Source organism: Tursiops truncatus, chromosome 8 (genome assembly GCF_011762595.2).
Source record: "Tursiops truncatus isolate mTurTru1 chromosome 8, mTurTru1.mat.Y, whole genome shotgun sequence".
Taxonomy (NCBI): Eukaryota; Metazoa; Chordata; class Mammalia; order Artiodactyla; family Delphinidae; genus Tursiops; species Tursiops truncatus.
This window is the reverse complement of record NC_047041.1, coordinates 13803332-13823062: the sequence shown is the minus strand read 5'-3', so window position 1 is coordinate 13823062 and position 19731 is coordinate 13803332. Positions and strand designations below refer to the sequence as shown.

Below are 19731 nucleotides of genomic sequence, written 5' to 3'. Positions count from 1 at the left end.
GCTAGGAGGGGCCTGATGTACTGAAAGAAAAAGGATGGGGCAGAGAGATAGGCATCCTCTCCGAGGAAATGCCTCCACCAACCCTCCCAGTCTACCCTAAAATGCCCTATATAGGAGATACACCTACAGGAACAACAAGAAAAAGACGACAGTTTATTGTCACCACTGGGAGCACAGGCCCCCCAGTCTGCTAAATCATCAGAATATTTAATTTATAGTCATATGTCAAGTCACCTTCGAGCCTGTGTCCCTATCCCCAGCCAGGGTTCTATCCCCAGGCCCAACATATTTCTTGAGTGTCAGAGTTGTGGATAATTGCATCAAAGCTACAGTATCCCACCTTAGGAGGCTGCAAAGATGGGATGGAGAGGGGGAGTGGCAAATAGAAGAAAGCCATAGGCGAAGTCCAATCAATAGTCATTAGAGGGCAAGAATGGCCCAGGATGTCAATAATCACAGGGGAAAGGGAATGCTGAGGACAAAATCTGGAGGAGAATGAAGTGGGGAGAGGCCTGGGCCAGGAGGCAATCTTGGTCTGGAAGAGGTCGGCCTGAGTCAGGAAATCTGGAGGCTGTGAAGCAAAGGACAGTGGACCAGGGGACTCAGACATCGTAGAAGAGTCGGACAAGCTGGTACCGAATGGAGAAGGTGACAGCACTGCCCACGACCTGTAAGAAGAAATGAACTACAGTAAGAACCACAGAGAAAGGGAGACAAGGAGATGTAAGTCACATCACCAACAGCATTGCACCTGTAGCAGCAGCAGGAACAGGGTGAGGTTTCTCTCATGCATGGGCCCAAAGACTTTAAGTAGTAAGTTGATGAGGGTCATGTTGTTACACTCCGTGAAGGCACCATCCTCATTCTCACTCTGGCGCACTGTCACTAGCCGGAGGCCTTCTGCTACCTGGAGGGGTCAAAAGTGGAGAGAACTTCAGCTAATACCTACGCTTCAGGAATGGGGATCTGCTCAATGCTTCCAAACTCCCCTTGGGTGTGATGTAGGCCTAGGTTCCCCATTCCCTGAATTCCGAATGGCAGCCTAGAGCCTTACCTCCTTGTTACCCTGTTACCTTTAGAATAAAGGTGCCCAAGAAAGAGAGGCTCTTGGTCTTGAACTTGGAATAGCTCATCTCCAGTTTGCCTGTCTTGGTATTGAGTCTGCAGGGGAAGACAGCTTCATGTGACTGGGCCACTACTCAAAGAACTCTCCTCCCTGTGCTTAATTAATAGGAAGAGCACTGAATGTGGAGTCAAACAGCCTGAGATCTATTTCTGGCTCTGCTGCTTGCTTCTGTGTGATCAGAGCTGCTGTGAACATTAAATGAGATCATGGAACTAAATGTGCTCTGTAATGTATAAAGGGCTAACTGCACGGCAAGAGTTAGCCCTTCTTTGGGCCCATTCCCTTTGCACAGCAAACGTCTAAGGCATCCCAAGGGAAAAAGCTATGATGTCCCCTTCAAGCCCCAAAGCGGCTACCTGGGTATACGGTGGCGAGGGCAGGGGATGATATGCAGGAGCTGAGGCAGTGAGTAGACGAAGTTGAACACCTGGGGCATGAAGAAGAGTAGCATGGTCTTGCTGAAGTGTCCCAAGATGCCCACCACGGCAAAGGTCATGCCAGCAAAGTAACAGAAGGTATCTCCCACAAACACCCGTGATGGGTACCTGTGTAGGGGAGAGGATCTGAGCCAGTGGCAAGAGGCATTAGCAATCCTTTCTCTCACATCACACACCCTGCGCACTGGGCTAGCCCTGACCCTAGTTCTGGCTCAGAGGACATTCCAGCTCTCCCAGCAACTCTCCAGGAAACAAGGTCCCGAATCCATCTATTCCTGGGGGCTCCACAGTACCTGCCCCCAGCTACAATTGGGTAGAGAATATTTAAGATTTAAGAATATTACCAAAAAGACCCAGAAAACACTCAATACAGAGATGCACAGGTTAAGCCTCTCCGTCAGGAGATGGGTCGCAGTGAGGAGGACCATACTGGCCACAAATTCAAATAGCTGTCCCACTAGCCACAGGCCTACTTACCAGTTATGGTAGAGCAATCCCAAGGTGGTGAAAAAAAAGGGTATCATGAAGTAGAGGGAAAAGACATGATCATCCCGACAATCACCTTTGGAAGCAGGGGAAAAAGAAAGAAGAAAACGTTGACAGCCATGTCCCCTGCACACCTGGGTCCTATTTTTGTCTGTCCCTGAGTTCTGTCCCAAGCTGTATCATCCACCTCTCTAAGTCCCAAGAACTCACTACCCCTTTTATGTCATCCAAGCAGTTCCCAATATTTCACCTCTTTCATGAACCCTTCCTAAACTAGTTACTGTCTTACATTTGGTTTAGACCATTCAGACCTAGGTCTGAATACCAGCTTTACTTCCTAACTGTGTGACCTTGATCATGACACATTTAACTTCTCTGAGCCTCAGTTTCCTATCTGTGAAAAAAGGCTGATGAAAACACCTGCCACATAGAGCTGTTACAGAGTTTAAAGTGAGATCACATTTTAAAAGTGCTTAGCTTTAGTAAGTACTTAGGGATGTCCATCAGCCAAAAACCACCAGAAACACGCCTGTAGTCAAAGCTGGGTTTACTGACTTGAAACAAGAGAAACTTTGGAACCCACACACCATGGGGAACCATGGGATGCCTCAGTAAGGAGGTGTTAGGAGGACTTTTTTTTTTTCTGCGGTACGTGGGCCTCTCACTGCTGTGGCCTCTCCCATTGTGGAGCAATGGCTCCGGACGCGCAGGCTCAGCGGCCATGGCTCACGGGCGCAGCCGCTCCGCGGCATGTGGGATCTTCCTGGACCGGGGCACGAACCCGTGTCTCCTGCATTGGCAGGCGGACTCTCAACCACTGCGCCACCAGGGAAGTCCAGGAGGACTTTTTATAGAATTTGTTTTAAATAATTCTGGGGAGGATTCAAGGAGGCAGAGTTTTGCCCTGCACTGGGTGCTGTCAGCAGAGATAATGCTATGATTGAGCATCTTAATAATTTTTATCCAAGAAGTGAGAGGAATTGAGTTGTTATCGGAAGGAAGCAGCAACCACTCATGTTAGCCAGAAGGGGATCTTGGTCATTTTTGTAAGATGCACCGCGTTCCTGTGGTTTTGTCTATGCTCAGACATGGTTACAGAGGGATCTAGTTTTGGTCTTACTCTATCACGGTCACAGAGTGACCCTGTCTGATTCTGAGGTTTTGTGAAGTTGTTTATGCTCAGTAGGAGAAGACCATGGCCTACCTATTAGTGCCAATGCCGTTATAAATGACAGGGCTGCTATTTTCCTTTCTCACATTTAACAAATCTTAGTTTCTTTCTCACGTTTAACAAATTCCCCAAAGCCAGATAGCAGGCAACTTCCTTAACACTCAGACTTCTCTCCTCTCCCTAGTCCAATCCCACCTACCTTCCAGCTCCACCAGGTTGAAGACGATGATGGAAGCAGAAATGACTAGCGACTGGCCAGCCTCTAGGCCATTAATTCCTGCTAGGATATTGATGGCATTAGTACAGAACACTGCCAGCAGCCCCATGTAGACATAGTACAGGATCCCTGGGGGGAGAAAACAGTAAGAGAAGTAATGCCACCTGTAGAATGAGAATTTAAGGATATTCTTCTGAGAAAAGTGGTGAGGATAGAGGATGGGATGAAAGGCCAACAAAAGGATCTAAGAAAACACAGGGACAAAACAGGGAGGAGAATGTGGAGCACCAGGAAGGATGCTCTGCTGGATATCTCACAGGGTAAGGGTGCCCTGAAGTAGGGGCCATAGGGGCAGAAGTGGCAGTGCTACTCACCCAGGTCCAGATGCAGGCCAAGAAGTGGGCGTAAGGGCTTGGGTACCACAATGGTCGTGTTGCCAAAGTTGGTGAAATAGACCATGAGGAGAGGTAGTGAGGCAGCTGTGGGCAGCAGCAGCTTATGGCGCCAGCGCAGATTCAGTACATCATCCGCGAAGCCCAGGAAAATCATGCAGCAGATGGCAAGGAGTGCACCTATCAGGGCCACAAACTGGGGAGGGCTCGGGCAGGTCATGGCTCCAGCCTACTCCCACTTCACAGTTCCTTTCAAGAATTCCCATCTTTTCTTTCGTTCTCAGTCCCTCCCCTCCCCGCCACACCCAAATAACCCCAACTCTCTCCAGTAGCTCCCAGTCCCAGCCACAGGCAGCAGCCCTCACTAACCCACTTACTTCATGGTGGGGGAAGGCTTTACACTGCTCCTCCACAAAGCAGTTCAGGAAAGGGAAAGGGATGAAGCAGAAGAGTATGATAAGGAAAACAGCACCGCTGATCACTCCCTGGGACTCTGGGCTGTGGCCCAGCAGCAAGCCGGGGGGAGGGGGAAGAGGAAAGGGGGCGTGGTCACTCACTAGTGCAAGCATCACCATAACCTGACTTGGGGGCGGGGAAGGGCACCACTACTGGAGTCCCAGATACACCCAAGGGTCCCATCTTCCCGCCTCCACCCCTTCCCTAATGCTAACCAGATCTGCCCTCCACCTCCCAGAGTCCCGGGCTGGCTGTTGGGTTAGCACTACGTCTCCGCTCGCAGTCCAGCACTCCAGTCCCCGCCCCTGCCCCACCCCTTCCCCACTGCCCCGGACCAGCGCGCGGCCCCTCACATTTGCTGCCGGCTGGATTTGTTGAGGTCCTGGCCGCAGAGCCGTGCGGCGATGAAGTGGCCACGGAAGGCAGGGATGAGGGTGAGTGTGGCTACAAGTCCCAGCAGCGAGCCGATCAAATTCACCAACAGCGGCATCGGCAACTCCGGGAAGGCCCACATGGTGACCGGCCAGGGGGCCTGGTAGGCCCCCTCCTTAGCTAACGGGCAAGCTGGGCAGAAGCCCTGTGGCCCCAGCAGTAAGGAGTGGCCGCTCCCCACAGGCTGGATCTTCCCACACCACCCTGAGCGAAACCCAACGACTCTGACCTGAGCCGCCCTCAGGACTCCCGCGAGCCTCTATAAAGCAACCTCGGCTCTGCCCCACTGCATCTGCCTACCCACTGTTTCCACCCGGATCTAGTTCGCAGAGCAACTGTCGTTGTGGAAGGCGGCGGCCATTTTTAATATGGGCATAAGAGTAGGGACAGAAGTGTGATTTTAAACTACACCCTTTATTCGAGAGTTGAATCATCAAGAGGGGATTGGAAAAGCAATTAAAGAAGGACAAACAAAGGCGGATACTTTCCTAACATCACATTAAAGATGTACAGCCCAAAGCGGAAAAACTCCTTGCCCGGTTCCAAGATGAGCGCCTCCTTGTACCGCGTGTCTGACGCCGCTTACTCTTCGTTCCACGTCAGGTTTAGCTCCGTCGGCCTTCGCGGGTCGCGTTTAAAGGGCCAGTGCCCCGCGTTTACTCTGGGACGCCTCTGGAGACTGGAAGATGGCTACTGGAAGCAAGGGGGAGGGCAGGCGGGATGAGGATGTGGAGCAGCACCTGCTCAGTGTAGAAAACCTGTCGCCAACATAGTCACTGTTGGGATGGAAGCCAAGGTAAACACAACTCAGTTCCCCGAAACACAGCTACAATTTGGAAGATGATGTAAAATGTAAAGAGCGGACACTTGAAAAGCCCCTCCCACTTCATGTTTTTCCATGTCATTGAGCCAGGTACTTTTCCTTCATCATCCCACCCGCCTTCTGCCCCCGCAGTAGCAGTTAGTTGCCGGGCAACACTGAGGGATACTTCAGCACTGTAGGGGCTGGGAGTACCCTCATGCTCTCAGGTCTTGGATTTAACCCCGTTCTAGACTTTCCTTGGTCCTGGATCATTGCACTGTGCCAGGCTCCCAGTCGGAGGAGGTGAGGCTGAGGCTTTGGAAAGAGCTAAGTAGGAGAACCAGACCCACAAGTGGCTGGCTTCCAGTAAGTCTGAGGAATTCCCAGGCAGGTTCTTCTCCAGGTTGGGTGCCTTTTGCTTGGCATCTGTTTCCTTACAAATAACAGTTCACCAGCATCTCATTCTCTTTCACAGACACACAAGCTCTAAGGTGGCAAATGATTTCTAGTCCTCAGAGAAGAACTCATCACCAGGAAGTGCGGGAGACGACTGAAATATGCTGACATTTTGTTCACTCTTGAATAAGGAGTCAGGGTCAGGTTGACTCCTTTTAGGCCAAAGATAGGCCCTCCTGTCTCTCAAAACCTGATGTGAAATGTCCTTTCTACTCGAAGGTGGCTCTAATTAACAACTCAAACCATGTATATAAAGTAATCCCAGTAATTACTTGATAGTAGTATTCCTCCAAATTTTCAGTACTTATTATCCCACTGGTATTGTTTTTCTGTGTGTGTGTGTGTGTGTATACCTGCACACGGGTGCATGAGTGTGCATCTGTGCCTCTTAGACTGGAAATTCCCTAGAGGCAAAGTGTTTTCTGTTCCACAGTGTGTTCCTATGGGGCTAAGGACACACAGGTATCTGTATACAAGGCATCATCACACATAATGAGTCTGGATCTGAAAGAGGTACAGAGGGCAATAGGAGCACATGGAGAGAGCAATTAGTTGTGACCAGGGGAAGTGAGAGGACCTTGAGGAAGAGTAGTGTCTCTAAGGATTTCAGTAGGTGGCAAGAGTGGAAGGGCCTTCCAAACAGGGAAGGTGAGACGCCAGGAGCAGGTGGAAAGGAGGAGCTTGTCGGAGCCCCAGAGGAGGCAGCATTCAGTTATCTTGTTGCTCAGGAGCAGGCTGAGACTCCCTGGAGGTCTGAGGGAGAGTCCGTAACTGCTTCCTGTTTTATTAGGAGGCCAATCCTAATAAGTCTTCCTTCCCAGCTTGGCATTGGGCACCTTTGTCTCTTTCTTCTCCAGAGATTGTTAGCCCTCCCCCACGCACCCCCCTGGAAGAGGGTAGGGGATACTTGTTCAAAAACAAGACACTGGAGATTCATCATCCATGCATACATGTTACCATCAGAACATGGTTACTTGGATACTTGTCATATAATCTGAATATTTTTGTTCCCATGATGGTAAATGCCCAGTTGATTATCAGACTCACCAGGAGAAACAAACACACACATGACTTGGCCACACTTGAAATTTTGTGCCTGTCCTGGTACAAGTTCAAAGCATTTGCCTAAATGCTGAAGCTGGTCCTAGGACCCATGGATCAGGTGAGTTTCAGCTGGTTTCTTGGGCTGAGTAGACAAGGTCTGAGATGCGCATCTCCTACTGGGGAGCTCTGAGTGCCTCCCAGTAAGCAAAGCTAATGCACTATTAAGGCTGATTGCCTGACAAAGACTGGCCCAGAAATGTTTCACAGTGCTGAAAAAGTCCGTATGAGACAGCTTTGGAGAGTCTGGATCTATGACACTTGCAGGACCATATCTGTGGCTCTTCAGAAGCAGCTGAGTTACTCTTTTACCATTTCTTCCCACCTCTCTCCTGTCAGTTTATCAAAAGTTGTTAGCTGATAGCAAGCCCCAAGATCTCCCGTTCCACTTGGATGACATGAATGGGTTTTCAAAAGATGGAAACCATATAGGAATTCTCAGTGTTTACATGTATATTGGAATATTTTCTGTTAGACTTCTTAAAATTACAAAGAATTTGCTAACCCCTACTATGTGCATGGGAAAATTTTAAGTACTGTGGGGACACAAAGTTATATAAATGCAATTGTTTTCCCCAGGGAGTCTACTTCATCATATTAAAGCACCTTGAGTCAATATGAGGGAAGAGAGATGAGTAAGACAGGGTCTCCACTCTTAAGCAGCTTTCTGGTGAGTGGGAAAAACAGACATATAAACAACCAGCTAGGCTATAAGGCACAATGAAATAAGTACAAGAGGTCTAGTAACAAGTGGATGGAAGATTGGGAGGACTAAGTAGAGAGACTAATATAAGACTGAATTGTGAAGCAGTATCTGGCAGCACAGGACCAATTGCTCAGTGGAGGAGTTGAAGTAAACCCAACAATTCAGAGACCTGAGATGAACTCTGAAGAACCCTGAAAAGGGTTCTTGGGGGAAGAGGGTCTTCACAGTGAAACTGTACCTGGACGACTTTCCACATAACCTGCTCCCCTAGCCCTAGCTGCTCTGCCCACTGACAGCTTCCTTCTGTGTCCCTGATTTCTCTCCTCCCTTCATTTCTTCTCCCCTCAAGATTAAAAATCCACACTCTAGGAATCTTCTGTGGTTTTGGAAGTCCAGTGATAATGCATGGGCAGGGTCACAGCAAGGTTACCCCATCACCCTACCCCATTCCTTAGAGTCAAATCTGGGGATGTCCCAAGCTTTCCTACCACTCCTGTGGCTCAGGCACCCTGTCGCTGACCTGCCAGGCTCTGCTTAGCTCTGCAACCCCGCACTTTAGAAGACATTGTTTACTCCCATCTGCTCACTGCTTAGACTAACGACTGGATTTGGGAGAGAGATACTTAACGCCTCTCTGTTTACCTCTCTAAGGAAGGCCTGCCATATGTATGTGGAGAAAAAGGGCCTCTTAGGGAATGGGGATTCCTTTGAATCCTTTTGTAGGATTTTCCTTCCCCTGCCTCCAGAAAGCAGTGACAAGCCTCTGTCCTATAGGGATGGAATCCATTCCCTTAAATCTAGGAAAAGGGATGGATCCTGAGGCCAGAGTGTACCTATAACATAATTTTTGGGGTGCTTGCTGGGATATCACATATTTGGATGGTAGGGTCTTCTGGCTGAATCTACTGATAGTCCAGTGCTGCATTGCCAGCTCCCTCCTCATTGCCACCCCCTCTACACGTGCTCCATAGGCAGGAGCTGTTACTATGGAAATAAATTATTTTTAAAAACAGAAGCAGCCCCAGGCTTTGGAAATATCTCCAGAATAAACCCACACGAGCAAGGAGGTTAATAGGGTGTCCCTTGGTCCTGGCTCCAGAGGGAAGAGGATGGGGGTGGAGGAGGGGGTTCAATGTTCCATGTTCTATTCTCAACCTCTACCAGGTTCAGGTTCTGGCTCCTCTCGCGTTGGTATCGGCTGGACCTCTGCCAGTCACTTCTATCTAGGAGGGATGCTCTGCAGCTACATACCTAGGGCCTAGCTTCCGCCAGGACATAGGAACCAAGAAGCTGCTGAGCCTGGGAGTGTTGGGATAAGGGGTTGATGCTATCCACAGGGGTCACCTCCTTTTTAACCCCACAGGCGTCCAAACTATGGAAAGCTAAGGAACGTAAGGGACAGCAAAGGCGTCATCTCAGGTGAGTGAAATTACTCTTGCTTACTCTCGCCTTGAGCTCGGGGGAGCAGGAGTACCCCCGATTCCAGGATGGGGCGGGGTAGTTAAAGATCCCGCCTATTTCCAACCCTAGAACCTCCTCCGCTCTCCGCTCCTCCTCCCACCCTCTTCTAGCGCTGGAACGCCGGGCTCACTAAGCGCCGCCCGCCGCGGGTGCGGCTCCTTTAAGGCTGGATGGGGGCGGGGGGGCCGGCCGTGTTGTCAGTGTCAGCTCTGCGCACGCAGCCCTCCCGGAGCCGGTGCCTGCCTGCGAGCCCCAGAGTTCCCGCAGACGAGTCCCCGCCCGGGTCCGGTGGGGCCCCCGCCGTGGGAGGAGTCGGGCGCTGGCCGGCGACTAACGCGGATTGGACTGCCGGACCAACTGAGGAGGGCCCCGGACTCCGGAGAGAGGGACCCCGGCGTCGCGATCCCCCAGGAACCTCCTCTCCTCGATCTGTGGCACCCACTAGTCCCGGGCACCCAGCCCCGGAGAGCCCCCGATCCCGCGCGCCCAGCCCCGGGGGAGCCCGCCCTCGCCCCGCGGCCCGCCCGGGCCATGCTCCCCCGGGGCAGCGGCTGAGCCCGAGCCGGAACCGGGACCTGAGCCCGCGCGGAGCATGGATCCAGACTGGGGGCAGCGGGACGTGGGCTGGGCGGCCCTGCTGGTCCTCTTCGCCGCCTCGCTGCTTACGGTGTTGGGCTGGCTGCTGCAGTATGCCCGGGGCTTGTGGCTGGCGCGGGCCCGCGGGGGCCGGGGCCCGGGACCCGCCTTAGCTGCCGAGCCCGCCGGCTCCCTGCGGGAGCTGGGCGCTTGGCGCTCGCTGCTGAGGCTGCGGGCGACTCGGGCCGGCGCCCCTGAGGAGCCAGGCGTCAGGGGCCTCCTGGCGTCGCTCTTCGCCTTCAAGTCTTTCCGGGAGAACTGGCAGCGGGCTTGGGTGCGAGCGTTGAACGAGCAGGCCTGCAGGGATGGGGTGAGTTGGACAGGAGGACCTAGGTGGTCCCGTCACTCAGCCTTTTCTTCTAGAGGAGGGACTGCTCAGGCCAGGAGGCACGTATGGGGGTGGGGAGCAACTGGGGAACCCTATGGCCTCTCTTTTCCTCTGGGATCAGAGAAAAGGGTGCAAGTGAGGCTGGAGGTTGTAGAAATCCGGCTGTGTCCCAAATCCTCTATTCTTGCGGTCTAGGTACTCTCTGGCTCCAGACCAGTGCACAACTTGCTGTTCTCATAGCAACGCTAATCCCTGTGCCCCAGGGCACTTCCTCCCAGCCTGGGTGCTGGTTGTGTGTGTGGCTTGGGTGGGTGGGTGGTGCTGCCGGGGGTTAGAAGGGAGACATGTGCACCTGTGGAAGGAATTTGCCTGGTCCTCATGCCATCACACCCAGTCAGCACTTCATGCCCCAGATCCCTGGTGTGATCAGGCAGGTCTCCGGGGAGCCTGAATTCCCCCCCACCCCATCCCTCAGTAATTTCACTGCTGCAGTCTAACACGTCCTTCTCCATGCTCCCTGCAGTGTCTGTGTTTAGGGAAAGGTATTCAGGTGGAAAGGAGATTGACATTCCATGCCCCGCCCAGTAGATGAGCCTAGAGCTGCCCCTTGAGGGTCAGTCACAGACTAACCCAGCCTACTTCCTCCCATTGCACCATGGGCAGCTGGCCTCCCAGGAAGTGGGACAGGAAGCGTGGTCATAAGACTGAGGTGGGGTGGGAGGTGGAGACCTCCCTCTCTTGGGGTCCACACTCATCTTGACCCTCGCAGTCTATTAGCCCCTGGCTCAGAGGGTTCTCCATTTCCAGCCACCACTAGTCTGAGGGTTTTACTCCACTAGCTCCCCAGATGCCTGGAAACAGAAGTGGCCACACAAGAAATTGCTCTGCTTCCTCTGCTCAGCTGACCTGAAAGCCAGATGGCATCTGTCAGTCTATGCCGTGAACTCAACCCTCCACCCAGCTCTCCCTGTACCTTGTCCCCGGGTCAGGACTGACTCCCCAGGACAGCTGACTCAGCTGGACATTAGCCTCCCTTGCAGGGGGTGGGGAGACTGGCGTTCCCAGCATCCATCTCCCTTGGCCTGGCTTTTGAACAAGACCGCTACAGTAGCAGAGAAGTTGGCTTTCCCTGGTTTGCCAGGCAAATGAGCCCTGTGGATTTGTTTCCTCCCATCCCAAGACCCTAGGAGGAGCTGCCAGCTGTCTGTGCCCCCTCCTCAATTCTTCCCATCCTGCTCTCTGGATGGGGCTGCAGCAGTTGGCTTCCACTGCTGTGGAAGAATTAGGAAGCTCTTACAACACCTAAGCTAAGCAGCTTTCTGCTCCCTAAAGCCATCCTGCTGTCTGCCTTGAGGAATTAGCCAAGTCTCTGGCCCTTGAGCCCTCTGAGCTTGCTTTTCTTCCCAGTTCCTGTGGTAAAGTTCCCCAAGGCCAGGCTGAGCTAGTCTTCATCTCCAAGAATATGGATAGAGTCATACTCTTATGCCTCTACATCCTATTTATCTGGAAGAAGGTTTAGCTCTTGTCTTGAATAAGGGGCCCTACTGCTTTCATCCTTAGCTCAGCTGTGTCTCTGCCCAGCTACGATATACAGGTGGCACCAACACCTTTATTATTTTTTTTCTATGCACAACTTTCTGCCGGGGTAGGGCGGGGATGAAGAGGAAGGTGGGGGAGAAGAGGGAGGCTCCTGGCATTCCAGGAGAAGTCTAGGGTCTTCAGCTCAAGGTGATGTGGTCTCTGAGGCGGTCTAGCTTCCCAGCTCTCCCTAGCAGCTGCAGGCCCTGGAAAGGCGGGCTTCAAGGGGAACACTTGCTGTCCTAAAGCCCTGAGCCAAGGAGGGGCCAGAAGCCAGCCTGCAGCTGAGGCCTCCGCAGTGCCAGGGCCTAGCCAGCAACTGAGTAGGCCAGCCCTGTGGGGGGCAGCTCCAGAGACCTGATCCTATGCCCACGTTACTCCCTCAGAGCTCCATCCAAATCGCCTTTGAGGAGGTGCCCCAACTCCCACCCAAAGCCAGCATCAGTCATGTGACCTGCACAGACCAATCAGAGCGCACCATGGTAAGGGTCTGATGGGCACTGTCTTCTTTTAGGGCTGGAGTGGGGGCTGATCCTGAGTTCCCTTTAGTCTGAGCGTTCTTAACCTGAAGTCTTTGAATGCCTTAGGGATCCCAGGATTGGCTTCAGGAGGTCTGAAAATCCCACTAAAGTTACATGCAAACTGTAGTACATGTGTGCATATTTGTATTTTCCTGGAGAGAGGAGTCTTTGGCTTTTATCATTCTTTTATGGGCTTATGACCCCCAAAAGGTGATTCCCAAGGAAAACCGAAGTGGAGAGGGGTCTGCTGACCCGTTGTCGGGCAGGACAGGACAGGGCCAAGTTGAGCACTCTTCCTCCGTGTGTGACCCTCCTTGCCTCCGTGCCTCGCCTGTCTCAGGTGCTGCATTGCCAGCTCTGTGCTGAGGAGGTGATGTTTCCAGTCTCTGTGACCCAGCAGTCCCCCGCTGCCGTCTCCATGGAGACCTACCACGTCACTCTGACACTGCCACCAACACAGGTGGAGGAGGATGTGGGAAACTGAGTTGGGGAGGGGGCGGGCGGTTCAGTTGCCTCAGCCTTTTCAGTTTGGTTCCTCTCTAAGACAGAATTTGGGAAGGGAGGGTCCTGGGGGGGTGGGGTTGGGAGTAGTTGGAGGAGTGGGGCAAGTCAACCCAGTCCCTTTGTCCCCTGTCCCCAGTTGGAAGTCAACCTGGAGGAAATCCCTGGCGAGGGCCTGCTTGTATCCTGGGCCTTCACGGATCGCCCAGATCTCAGGCTGACAGTGCTTCCCAAGCTGCAGAACAGGGAGGTAAGGGGGCAGGGCTGGGAGAGAAGCGGCAGAACAGGGAGGGGGAGGCGGAGCTGGGGGGCCTCACCTCCTTGTTCTCCGCCCTGCAGAGAGGTGAGGAGCAAGTAGAGCTCTCCACTATCGAGGAGCTGATCGAGGATTCCATAGTCAGCACCCAGCCAGCTATGATGGTCAACCTCAGGGCCTGCTCTGCCCCTGGGGGCCTGGTGAGTAGGTGCTCAAAGCAGATAGTTTGCGTGCATACTGTCCCCAGGGTCCTGTGTCGGGATTCTTGCTCTTTCTACCTCCTTCTGCTCTTAGGTACCCAGTGAGAAGCCACCTATGGTGCCCCAAGCCCAGCCAGCCATCCCCAGACCTACCCGGTTATTCCTAAGGCAGCTTCGAGCATCTCACCTGGGACGTGAGCTGGAAGGTGAGAGCCAGAATCTTCTGGGGGACTGCCGAGGCTATGGTTGCAGGTGCCCCTGGCGCCCCTGCCAAGGGCGTGGCCTCTCAGCTTGGAACTGAGCATTTTCAAATTTCCGGTCCCCCACAGGCACTGGGGAAGTGTGCTGTGTAGCTGAGCTCGACGACCCCGTGCAACAGAAGTGGACCAAGCCCATGAGGGCTGGGCCCGAGGTGGAGTGGAGCGAGGACCTGGCACTGTAAGGAGTGACTCCCCAGCCCCCACCCTTGCTCCCACAGCTGGACTGGGGATCAGAGCCTTCCAGCAGAGCCCTGGCATGAATCAGCTCTGTTTTCAGTAAACCTTGGTGTGAGCCTCTACTGTCTGCCAGGGCCTGGCTTAGTCCAGATATAACCAAGATACACCCTCGCCCTGAGTTGATCGCAGGCTAGAAGCAGAGACAGGTGTACGTAAAGAAGATGGTATAAGTGCTCCAGTCCAGGTTTACACAAAGTGCCGTGGAAGTGCTTAGATGGGGGAGCTTAATTCCCATAGGTTAAGGATCAGAGTGGGCTTCATGGAGGAGGTGGCATTTAAATCACACCTTCGAGCAAGAGTAGGATTTTAACAGAGTGTTAGAGAGAAGTGTTCATGGCAGAGGGGACAGCTTGAGTAAAGGAAAGAGAGAGTGATTTGCCGTAGAGGGAGACTGCGAAGGCAGGATGGGGCAGGAGCATGGAGGATTTGAATGCCTGGCTGAGTAGTATGGTCCCTGCTCAGCCCCATCCCATTCTCTTGGGAAGAGACCATATTTGGAGGATGATTGCAGCACTTGTTCTATCTTATTTACCTCCATCTCTGTCTGCCTCTGGCCTGTGATCGACTCAAGGGTGGATTCAGTTTGCTAATCTCCCCCCTCCCTGCCCCACCTCTTCTTGGCCACAGGGATCTGGGGCCCCAGAGCCGGGAGCTGATCCTCAAAGTGCTGAGGAGTAGCAGCTGTGGAGACAGTGAGTATGGGGCAGGAAGGAGCACCTCTGGGTGGGTGCTGAGCGGGGCCTGGTCATGGCCCCAGCTCACAGTGCCACCCCTTTCCCCAGCTGAATTCCTGGGCCAGGCCACAATGTCTGTGGCCTCCCCTTCCAGACCACTGTCCCGAAGACAGGTGTGCCCACTCACCCCTGGGCCAGGTAAAGCCCTGGGGCAGGCAGCCACCATGGCAGTAGAGGTGAGAAGCTGGCCCCTGGGGGGAGGTGGGAGGACACGGGCTGGGGGGGGGAAGACCAGTCTCTGAGGCCCTGCCTCTTTCCACTTCCACTCCTCGGCAGCTTCAGTATGAGGAGGGCTCCCCCCGGAACCTGGGCACTCCCACCCCCTCCACTCCACGCCCCAGCATCACACCTACCAAGAAGATTGAGCTTGACCGGACCATCATGCCCGATGGCACCATTGTCACCACAGTCACCACCGTCCAGTCCCGGCCCCGGGTAGATGGCAAATTAGGTAAAGAGGAGGAGCCTGGGAGCCCAGCTCTAGCCAGGGGCCCCAGACTGCAGATCCGTGGCTGGACAGGGAAAGGGCAAGGAAAGCCCTAATTCCGGCTCTCCCTGTTTTCCGACCACATCTTCCTCATTGTCTTTGACTCTCTCAAACTTTCCCTTGCATCCCTCCATTTCCCTAACTAGTCCTCTCCCTCTTCAATCCTGGATCTACCAGCCCCTCCTACAGTATTCTCACACTTCCACCTCCCCAAGTTCCCTTCTGTCTTTTTTTTTCCCCCCTCTGTTTTTTCACATGTGTTTCCCCTTCCCTTTTCCCAGCCCCAGCTGCCCAATTGCCCCGCCCTCGCCCCTCAACCTCCAGCACCCTGTGGGACCCTCCAACAAACCCAGTGGCCTCCCTGGCAACTCTCCCACTCCCAGGGGCCCTCCATGACATTTCTTCCATCCCTAGGGGTCCCATGGAATTCCCCCTACCTCCACTGGGCCCCTTTGCCATCTCTGCACACTCAACATTTTCATGGCATCTCTCCGAGCCCTTGGTGGGCCCCGTGGCACTTTCCCACGCTCCCATTGGTTCCTGTGGTGTCTTTTTGTCCCCATGGCATCTTCTTAGTCACTCCTGTGATTAATCATCCCTTAGTCATCCCTACCCTCTGAGTCAACCAAAGTCTGCATCTCAATAAAGACGGTAGGGGGTGGGGGCCACTCTAAAGCAGCTCCCAGCTCACTGACCCTCCCCCACCCACCAGACTCCCCCTCCCGCTCCCCGTCCAAGGTGGAGGTGACTGAGAAGACAACAACTGTGCTGAGCGAGAGCGGTGGCCCCAGCAGTACCTCCCACAGCAGCAGCCGTGAGTAGGGAATCGGGAAGTGTGAGTGGTGGTTGGCACCCGGGCCCCAGAGTCAAAAACCATTTTGGGTGGGGCACAGGAGTTCAGGTCCAAGAAGGAGCTGGGGAGGAGTCAGGCTAGCCATGCCCTGTATCCATCCTCCAGCAGGGGAGAGCCACCTTTCCAACGGCTTGGACCCTGTAGCAGAGACAGCCATTCGCCAGCTGACTGAGCCCAGCGGGCGGGCAGCCAAGAAGACACCCACCAAGCGTAGCACACTCATCATCTCCGGGGTTTCCAAGGTAACGGGGCTCTGGGGAGAGGAGCTGGGCTAGGGAGAGAACCCTCATTGGTCACTCCTGCCCATTAAAACTTGTCCCTCCTGCCAGGTGCCCATTGCCCAGGACGAGTTGGCACTATCCCTGGGCTATGCGGCATCCCTGGAAGCCTCAATGCAGGATGATGCAGGGCCCAGTGGAGGTCCCTCTTCACCTCCCTCAGACCCACCAGCCATGTCCCCAGGACCCCTAGATGCCCTCTCCAGTCCCACGAGTGTCCAGGAAGCAGATGAGACAACACGTTCGGACATTTCTGAGAGGCCCTCTGTGGATGATGTTGAGTCGGAAACAGGGTCTACTGGTGCGCTGGAAACCCGCAGCCTCAAGGATCACAAAGGTGGGGAGATATTGGCAGCCCCCCCCTTCTTTTATACCCAGTATCATCACCTGGGTCCCACTGGACACTAAGGGACATAGGAGCCTCGGGCCAATCTCCTCCTTCCTCCCCTAAGGGATGCCAGAGTTCCCAGCCTGTTTCAGCCAAGCTTGAGTAGAGAGGGGGGAACTTGATGTCTTGAGTCTTGGCTTGGATCTAACAGGTTTGGGTGATAAGAAGAGATGTAAAAATATTTCCTTTTACCTCCCTTTTTTCTTTCTTCCTGGATCTAAGCGCATATCCTCCTTCCCTTATTCTCGCCCATCACCCTTGCCTTTCATTCTTAACTCTCTCCCCTATGCGTGTAAGAATTCCTACCCCAGGCAACCCTAGGAGTACCCCTCTAGCAGTGACACCGTCTGTGCACAGCTGTGGTATTTCTAATTTCTCAGGTTCAAGGGCTTGCCCCCAGACATCCACATCCCTCTGCCAGTGAGTCTATCACTCACGAGTATTTATAACTATTTATGATTTAAGCCTGCATCACTTCTTGGGATAATGAGAGTCCTAAGTCCGAAGCCTGCCGTGTAAACACCCTTCTCATGATATTCGTCCTGAATTTACCTCTTTGAAGTTTTCCAGACACACTGCTTCCTGCTCACATCCTGGAATTTGGTCAGCAAGTCAGCGTCAACCCACTTTGTCCCTTCATGGCTTTTAGGAACACCCTTTGCCCCGCCTTTGTCTTTCCGTAGTAAAGAGGCCCAATCATCAATCTGTCCTCACGGAGCAGCCAGCCCTGTGACATTCCACCTCAGGGGCGGTGGTCAGGAGCATCACCATGTTTTCCTCAGGAAGGATAAAGGGCATGTTTGTTCTGTTCTGCATCTTGGACCCCTTCATGCTTGTCCTTTCTCTGCTCCCCTCCTCACCCCACCCCGTGGAACCCCTCTCTCCGCCTCAGCCTCCCCTCTCCCCTCACAGTGAGCTTCCTGCGCAGTGGCACTAAGCTCATCTTCCGCCGGAGGCCTCGTCAGAAGGAAGCCGGTCTGAGCCAATCACACGATGACCTCTCCAACGCGACGGCCACACCCAGCGTCCGAAAGAAGGCTGGCAGCTTTTCTCGCCGTCTTATCAAGCGCTTTTCCTTCAAATCCAAACCTAAGGCCAATGGCAACCCCAGCCCCCAGCTCTGAGGGCCCTGCTCACCTCCTGAGCTAGGAGAGGGCAGGCATCCTCTCAGCCCCTTCCCCACATTCCCTTCCATTCCCCTTCCTGGATTCCCGGTAGCCTGGGCCAGGGAAGCCCTCTGGGTTCCAGGAAGCCCTGTCCACCCTGGGCTCTGGGGCTAGTTGGAAGGGGACTTGCAATGGGAAGTGTGTGAGAGGTGGACACCCGTTGCTGAGGACACAGAGGAGGGAGCGGGTGGTCCGGAGAAAGAGGAGGCTCTGTCCTGGTGCGTGTGGGCGTTCCTCGGACCCGCTGGCCTGCTGTTGGCACTGGCCCCTCAGAGGAGTCCTGGGGTGCTCAGCTCCTCAGCTGATCCTTCCTCCCTTATTTATTCTCTTTTCTATTTATATGTGTGGTCCCGGACCCTCAGTGAACAGGTAATAGAGGGCATCTCTCCCAGGTGACCCTTCTTCCCTATCCCAGGAGGGTAGGCAATTCCCTTTCGGATGGGGCTCCCTCACCTCCCTCAGGTCCCCACTCCGACCAGCACCAATGTCTGCCTCTGAGGACATTGACAGCTCATAGAAAGCCGGGCCGGTGCCCGGGATGGGGGGCAGGTACTCCCCACCTCCCTGCCTCCCCTTCTGCTCCTCATCCCTCCCTCCCCCTTTGTTACCGTTTTTGTACTTGATGCCTTCTCTGTGAGCAGTGGCTCTGTTGGAAGGAGGGAGCCAGGAGCCTGATGGGAAGCCTTTCCCCAGAGATGGCTTTAGGGGCTTTATTTACAGAGTGTGTGATGATGGAGCAACAGCAGAGCTGCACCTCTGTATAGTGGGAGATGATGATGTCCATTGCTGTGTGATGGCCTGGAATTTAATTTATTAAAGTCAAATTGGAGTTTATAAACTGGACAACTGGTCATCCTTTGACAGGCGAATGGGCAGCGAGGCTGTGGTGTTGGAGTGGGAGGATCAGAGACAGGGCCCAGATGGTGAGATGGGGTCGGTGACACATATATTGGGTCTACGAAGTTCCTGCAGGGAGGAAGGGACATGTAGAGAGAGGATGGGAGAACAAACGTCTTTGAAGGGTGAAGTTGTAGCAAAAATGTCAATCAGAAAAAAAAAGTCCATCGGCTAGTACAGGCATCTTCATTCCCCTTCCTTGAACAGGCTGCTCCTTCTAGAGAGCTCTAGAGAGTCCAGAGCACAGCCTCTTGATCCAGACTGCCTGGATTTGAGTCCCAGCTCCACTAATTATCTTTGTGACCTTGGGCAAGATATGTAAACAGAGCACCTCACTTTTCTCATCTGTAAAGTGGGGACTGTGATAAAAGTAACTGTCATTTGGTTGTGGGTTAGAACTTGGCTGGCATACAGTCGGTGCTGAATAAGTGTGAGCTGTTGCCTCAGAAGAGACGGATTGGGAGGGGGAAGTCTTATAAGGGTTTCATCATAATAAAAAGTCTTTCACTCCTAAATGTGGGCAAATTTCAGGGAGTTTTGGATACTAGGAAACTCTAGCACGCTGGTTCCTGTTTTCTGGGATCTTACACAGGACTTGAAACAGATAAGCTGCTGCAGGATGTCAGAGAGAGCACTGGACCAGGAACAGAAAACCTGGGTGTACCACAATCACAGCAAGTGACCTTGAGAAGTCCACTTCTGCTTTCTGAACCTTAACTTCCTCATCTCTAAAATGAAGGGTGGCCTAGATAATCATCCAGGTCACTCACTTCCAGCCTTGCCATTCTGACTAACCTATATCACAGGGGGCTTCAGGGCACCTGCCTTTGGCTAGGCAGCTTGGAGTTGTGCATTTTCCCCATGCTCCTGTCCGCGCTAGTCACAGAATAATGGAATATTTAGAAAGGGTGGCAGAATATGGATGTTTGGTTAATTTGCATATATTGGTATGCTAAATTATAGGTCCTCAAAACTCAAAGGTTTATCAAGCTACTTCCCCTGATCTAAGAAATACAACTCTTAATAGTTCACAGAGGAGCAGTTTGTTTACCAATATGACAAGACGGCCAAACACACTGAACTTGAAATTTCACAAGAAACTATTGTTGATGGGAGGGCAGGTATTCAGATTCCTACTAGACCTGTGAATTGAGCTGATGGTGACTGG

The 19731-nt window shown here is 53.3% G+C and overlaps 2 protein-coding genes across 7 annotated transcripts; one reads left to right on the top strand and one right to left on the bottom strand.

The window, feature by feature from the left end:
* Positions 1 to 133: 133 nt before the first annotated feature.
* On the bottom strand, positions 134 to 5716 carry DPAGT1 (dolichyl-phosphate N-acetylglucosaminephosphotransferase 1). Of its 2 annotated transcripts, XM_004313087.4 has the most exons (9): positions 4639 to 5703; positions 4207 to 4327; positions 3812 to 4025; positions 3420 to 3566; positions 2041 to 2125; positions 1483 to 1671; positions 1074 to 1161; positions 752 to 907; positions 134 to 668 (listed from the first exon to the last, which is right to left on the bottom strand). In XM_004313087.4, the coding sequence occupies exons 1-9, from the start codon at positions 4797 to 4799 to the stop codon at positions 603 to 605; spliced, it is 1227 nt and encodes a 408-aa protein (XP_004313135.1). In that variant the 5' UTR covers positions 4800 to 5703; the 3' UTR covers positions 134 to 602. The 2 variants fall into 2 exon arrangements, with proteins under 2 accessions (XP_004313135.1, XP_019797329.1); XM_019941770.3 differs by lacking the exon at positions 134 to 668 and having other exon boundaries at positions 774 to 907; positions 1055 to 1161; positions 4639 to 5716.
* Positions 5717 to 9145: 3429 nt separating this feature from the next.
* Positions 9146 to 18504, top strand: C2CD2L (C2CD2 like). Of its 5 annotated transcripts, XM_033861942.2 has the most exons (15): positions 9146 to 9201; positions 9465 to 10189; positions 12172 to 12267; positions 12647 to 12766; positions 12947 to 13057; positions 13147 to 13263; positions 13358 to 13469; positions 13593 to 13701; positions 14388 to 14452; positions 14525 to 14670; positions 14771 to 14945; positions 15694 to 15795; positions 15940 to 16076; positions 16164 to 16449; positions 17413 to 18504. In XM_033861942.2, the coding sequence occupies exons 2-15, from the start codon at positions 9836 to 9838 to the stop codon at positions 17622 to 17624; spliced, it is 2142 nt and encodes a 713-aa protein (XP_033717833.1). In that variant the 5' UTR covers positions 9146 to 9201; positions 9465 to 9835; the 3' UTR covers positions 17625 to 18504. The 5 variants fall into 5 exon arrangements, with proteins under 5 accessions (XP_033717833.1, XP_033717834.1, XP_073664202.1 ...); XM_033861943.2 differs by lacking the exon at positions 9146 to 9201 and having other exon boundaries at positions 9413 to 10189; positions 15943 to 16076; XM_073808101.1 differs by lacking the exon at positions 9146 to 9201 and having other exon boundaries at positions 9413 to 10189.
* Positions 18505 to 19731: the final 1227 nt, after the last annotated feature.

What these genes read in the sequence shown, in the direction of transcription:
- DPAGT1 (XM_004313087.4), bottom strand. Translation starts at nt 4,799, where the DNA reads ATGTGGGCCTTCCCGGAGTTGCCGATGCCGCTGTTGGTGAATTTGATC. An exon ending in AAATCCAGCCGGCAGCAAAT is followed by an intron (nt 4,328 to 4,638) that starts GTGAGGGGCCGC and finishes GCTGGGCCACAG; the next exon opens with CCCAGAGTCCCAGGGAGTGA. An exon ending in CCTCGCCACCGTATACCCAG is followed by an intron (nt 1,162 to 1,482) that starts GTAGCCGCTTTG and finishes CTTCCCCTGCAG; the next exon opens with ACTCAATACCAAGACAGGCA.
- C2CD2L (XM_033861942.2), top strand. Translation starts at nt 9,836, where the DNA reads ATGGATCCAGACTGGGGGCAGCGGGACGTGGGCTGGGCGGCCCTGCTG. An exon ending in CCAAGCTGCAGAACAGGGAG is followed by an intron (nt 13,058 to 13,146) that starts GTAAGGGGGCAG and finishes TCCGCCCTGCAG; the next exon opens with AGAGGTGAGGAGCAAGTAGA. An exon ending in GCTCTGCCCCTGGGGGCCTG is followed by an intron (nt 13,264 to 13,357) that starts GTGAGTAGGTGC and finishes TTCTGCTCTTAG; the next exon opens with GTACCCAGTGAGAAGCCACC.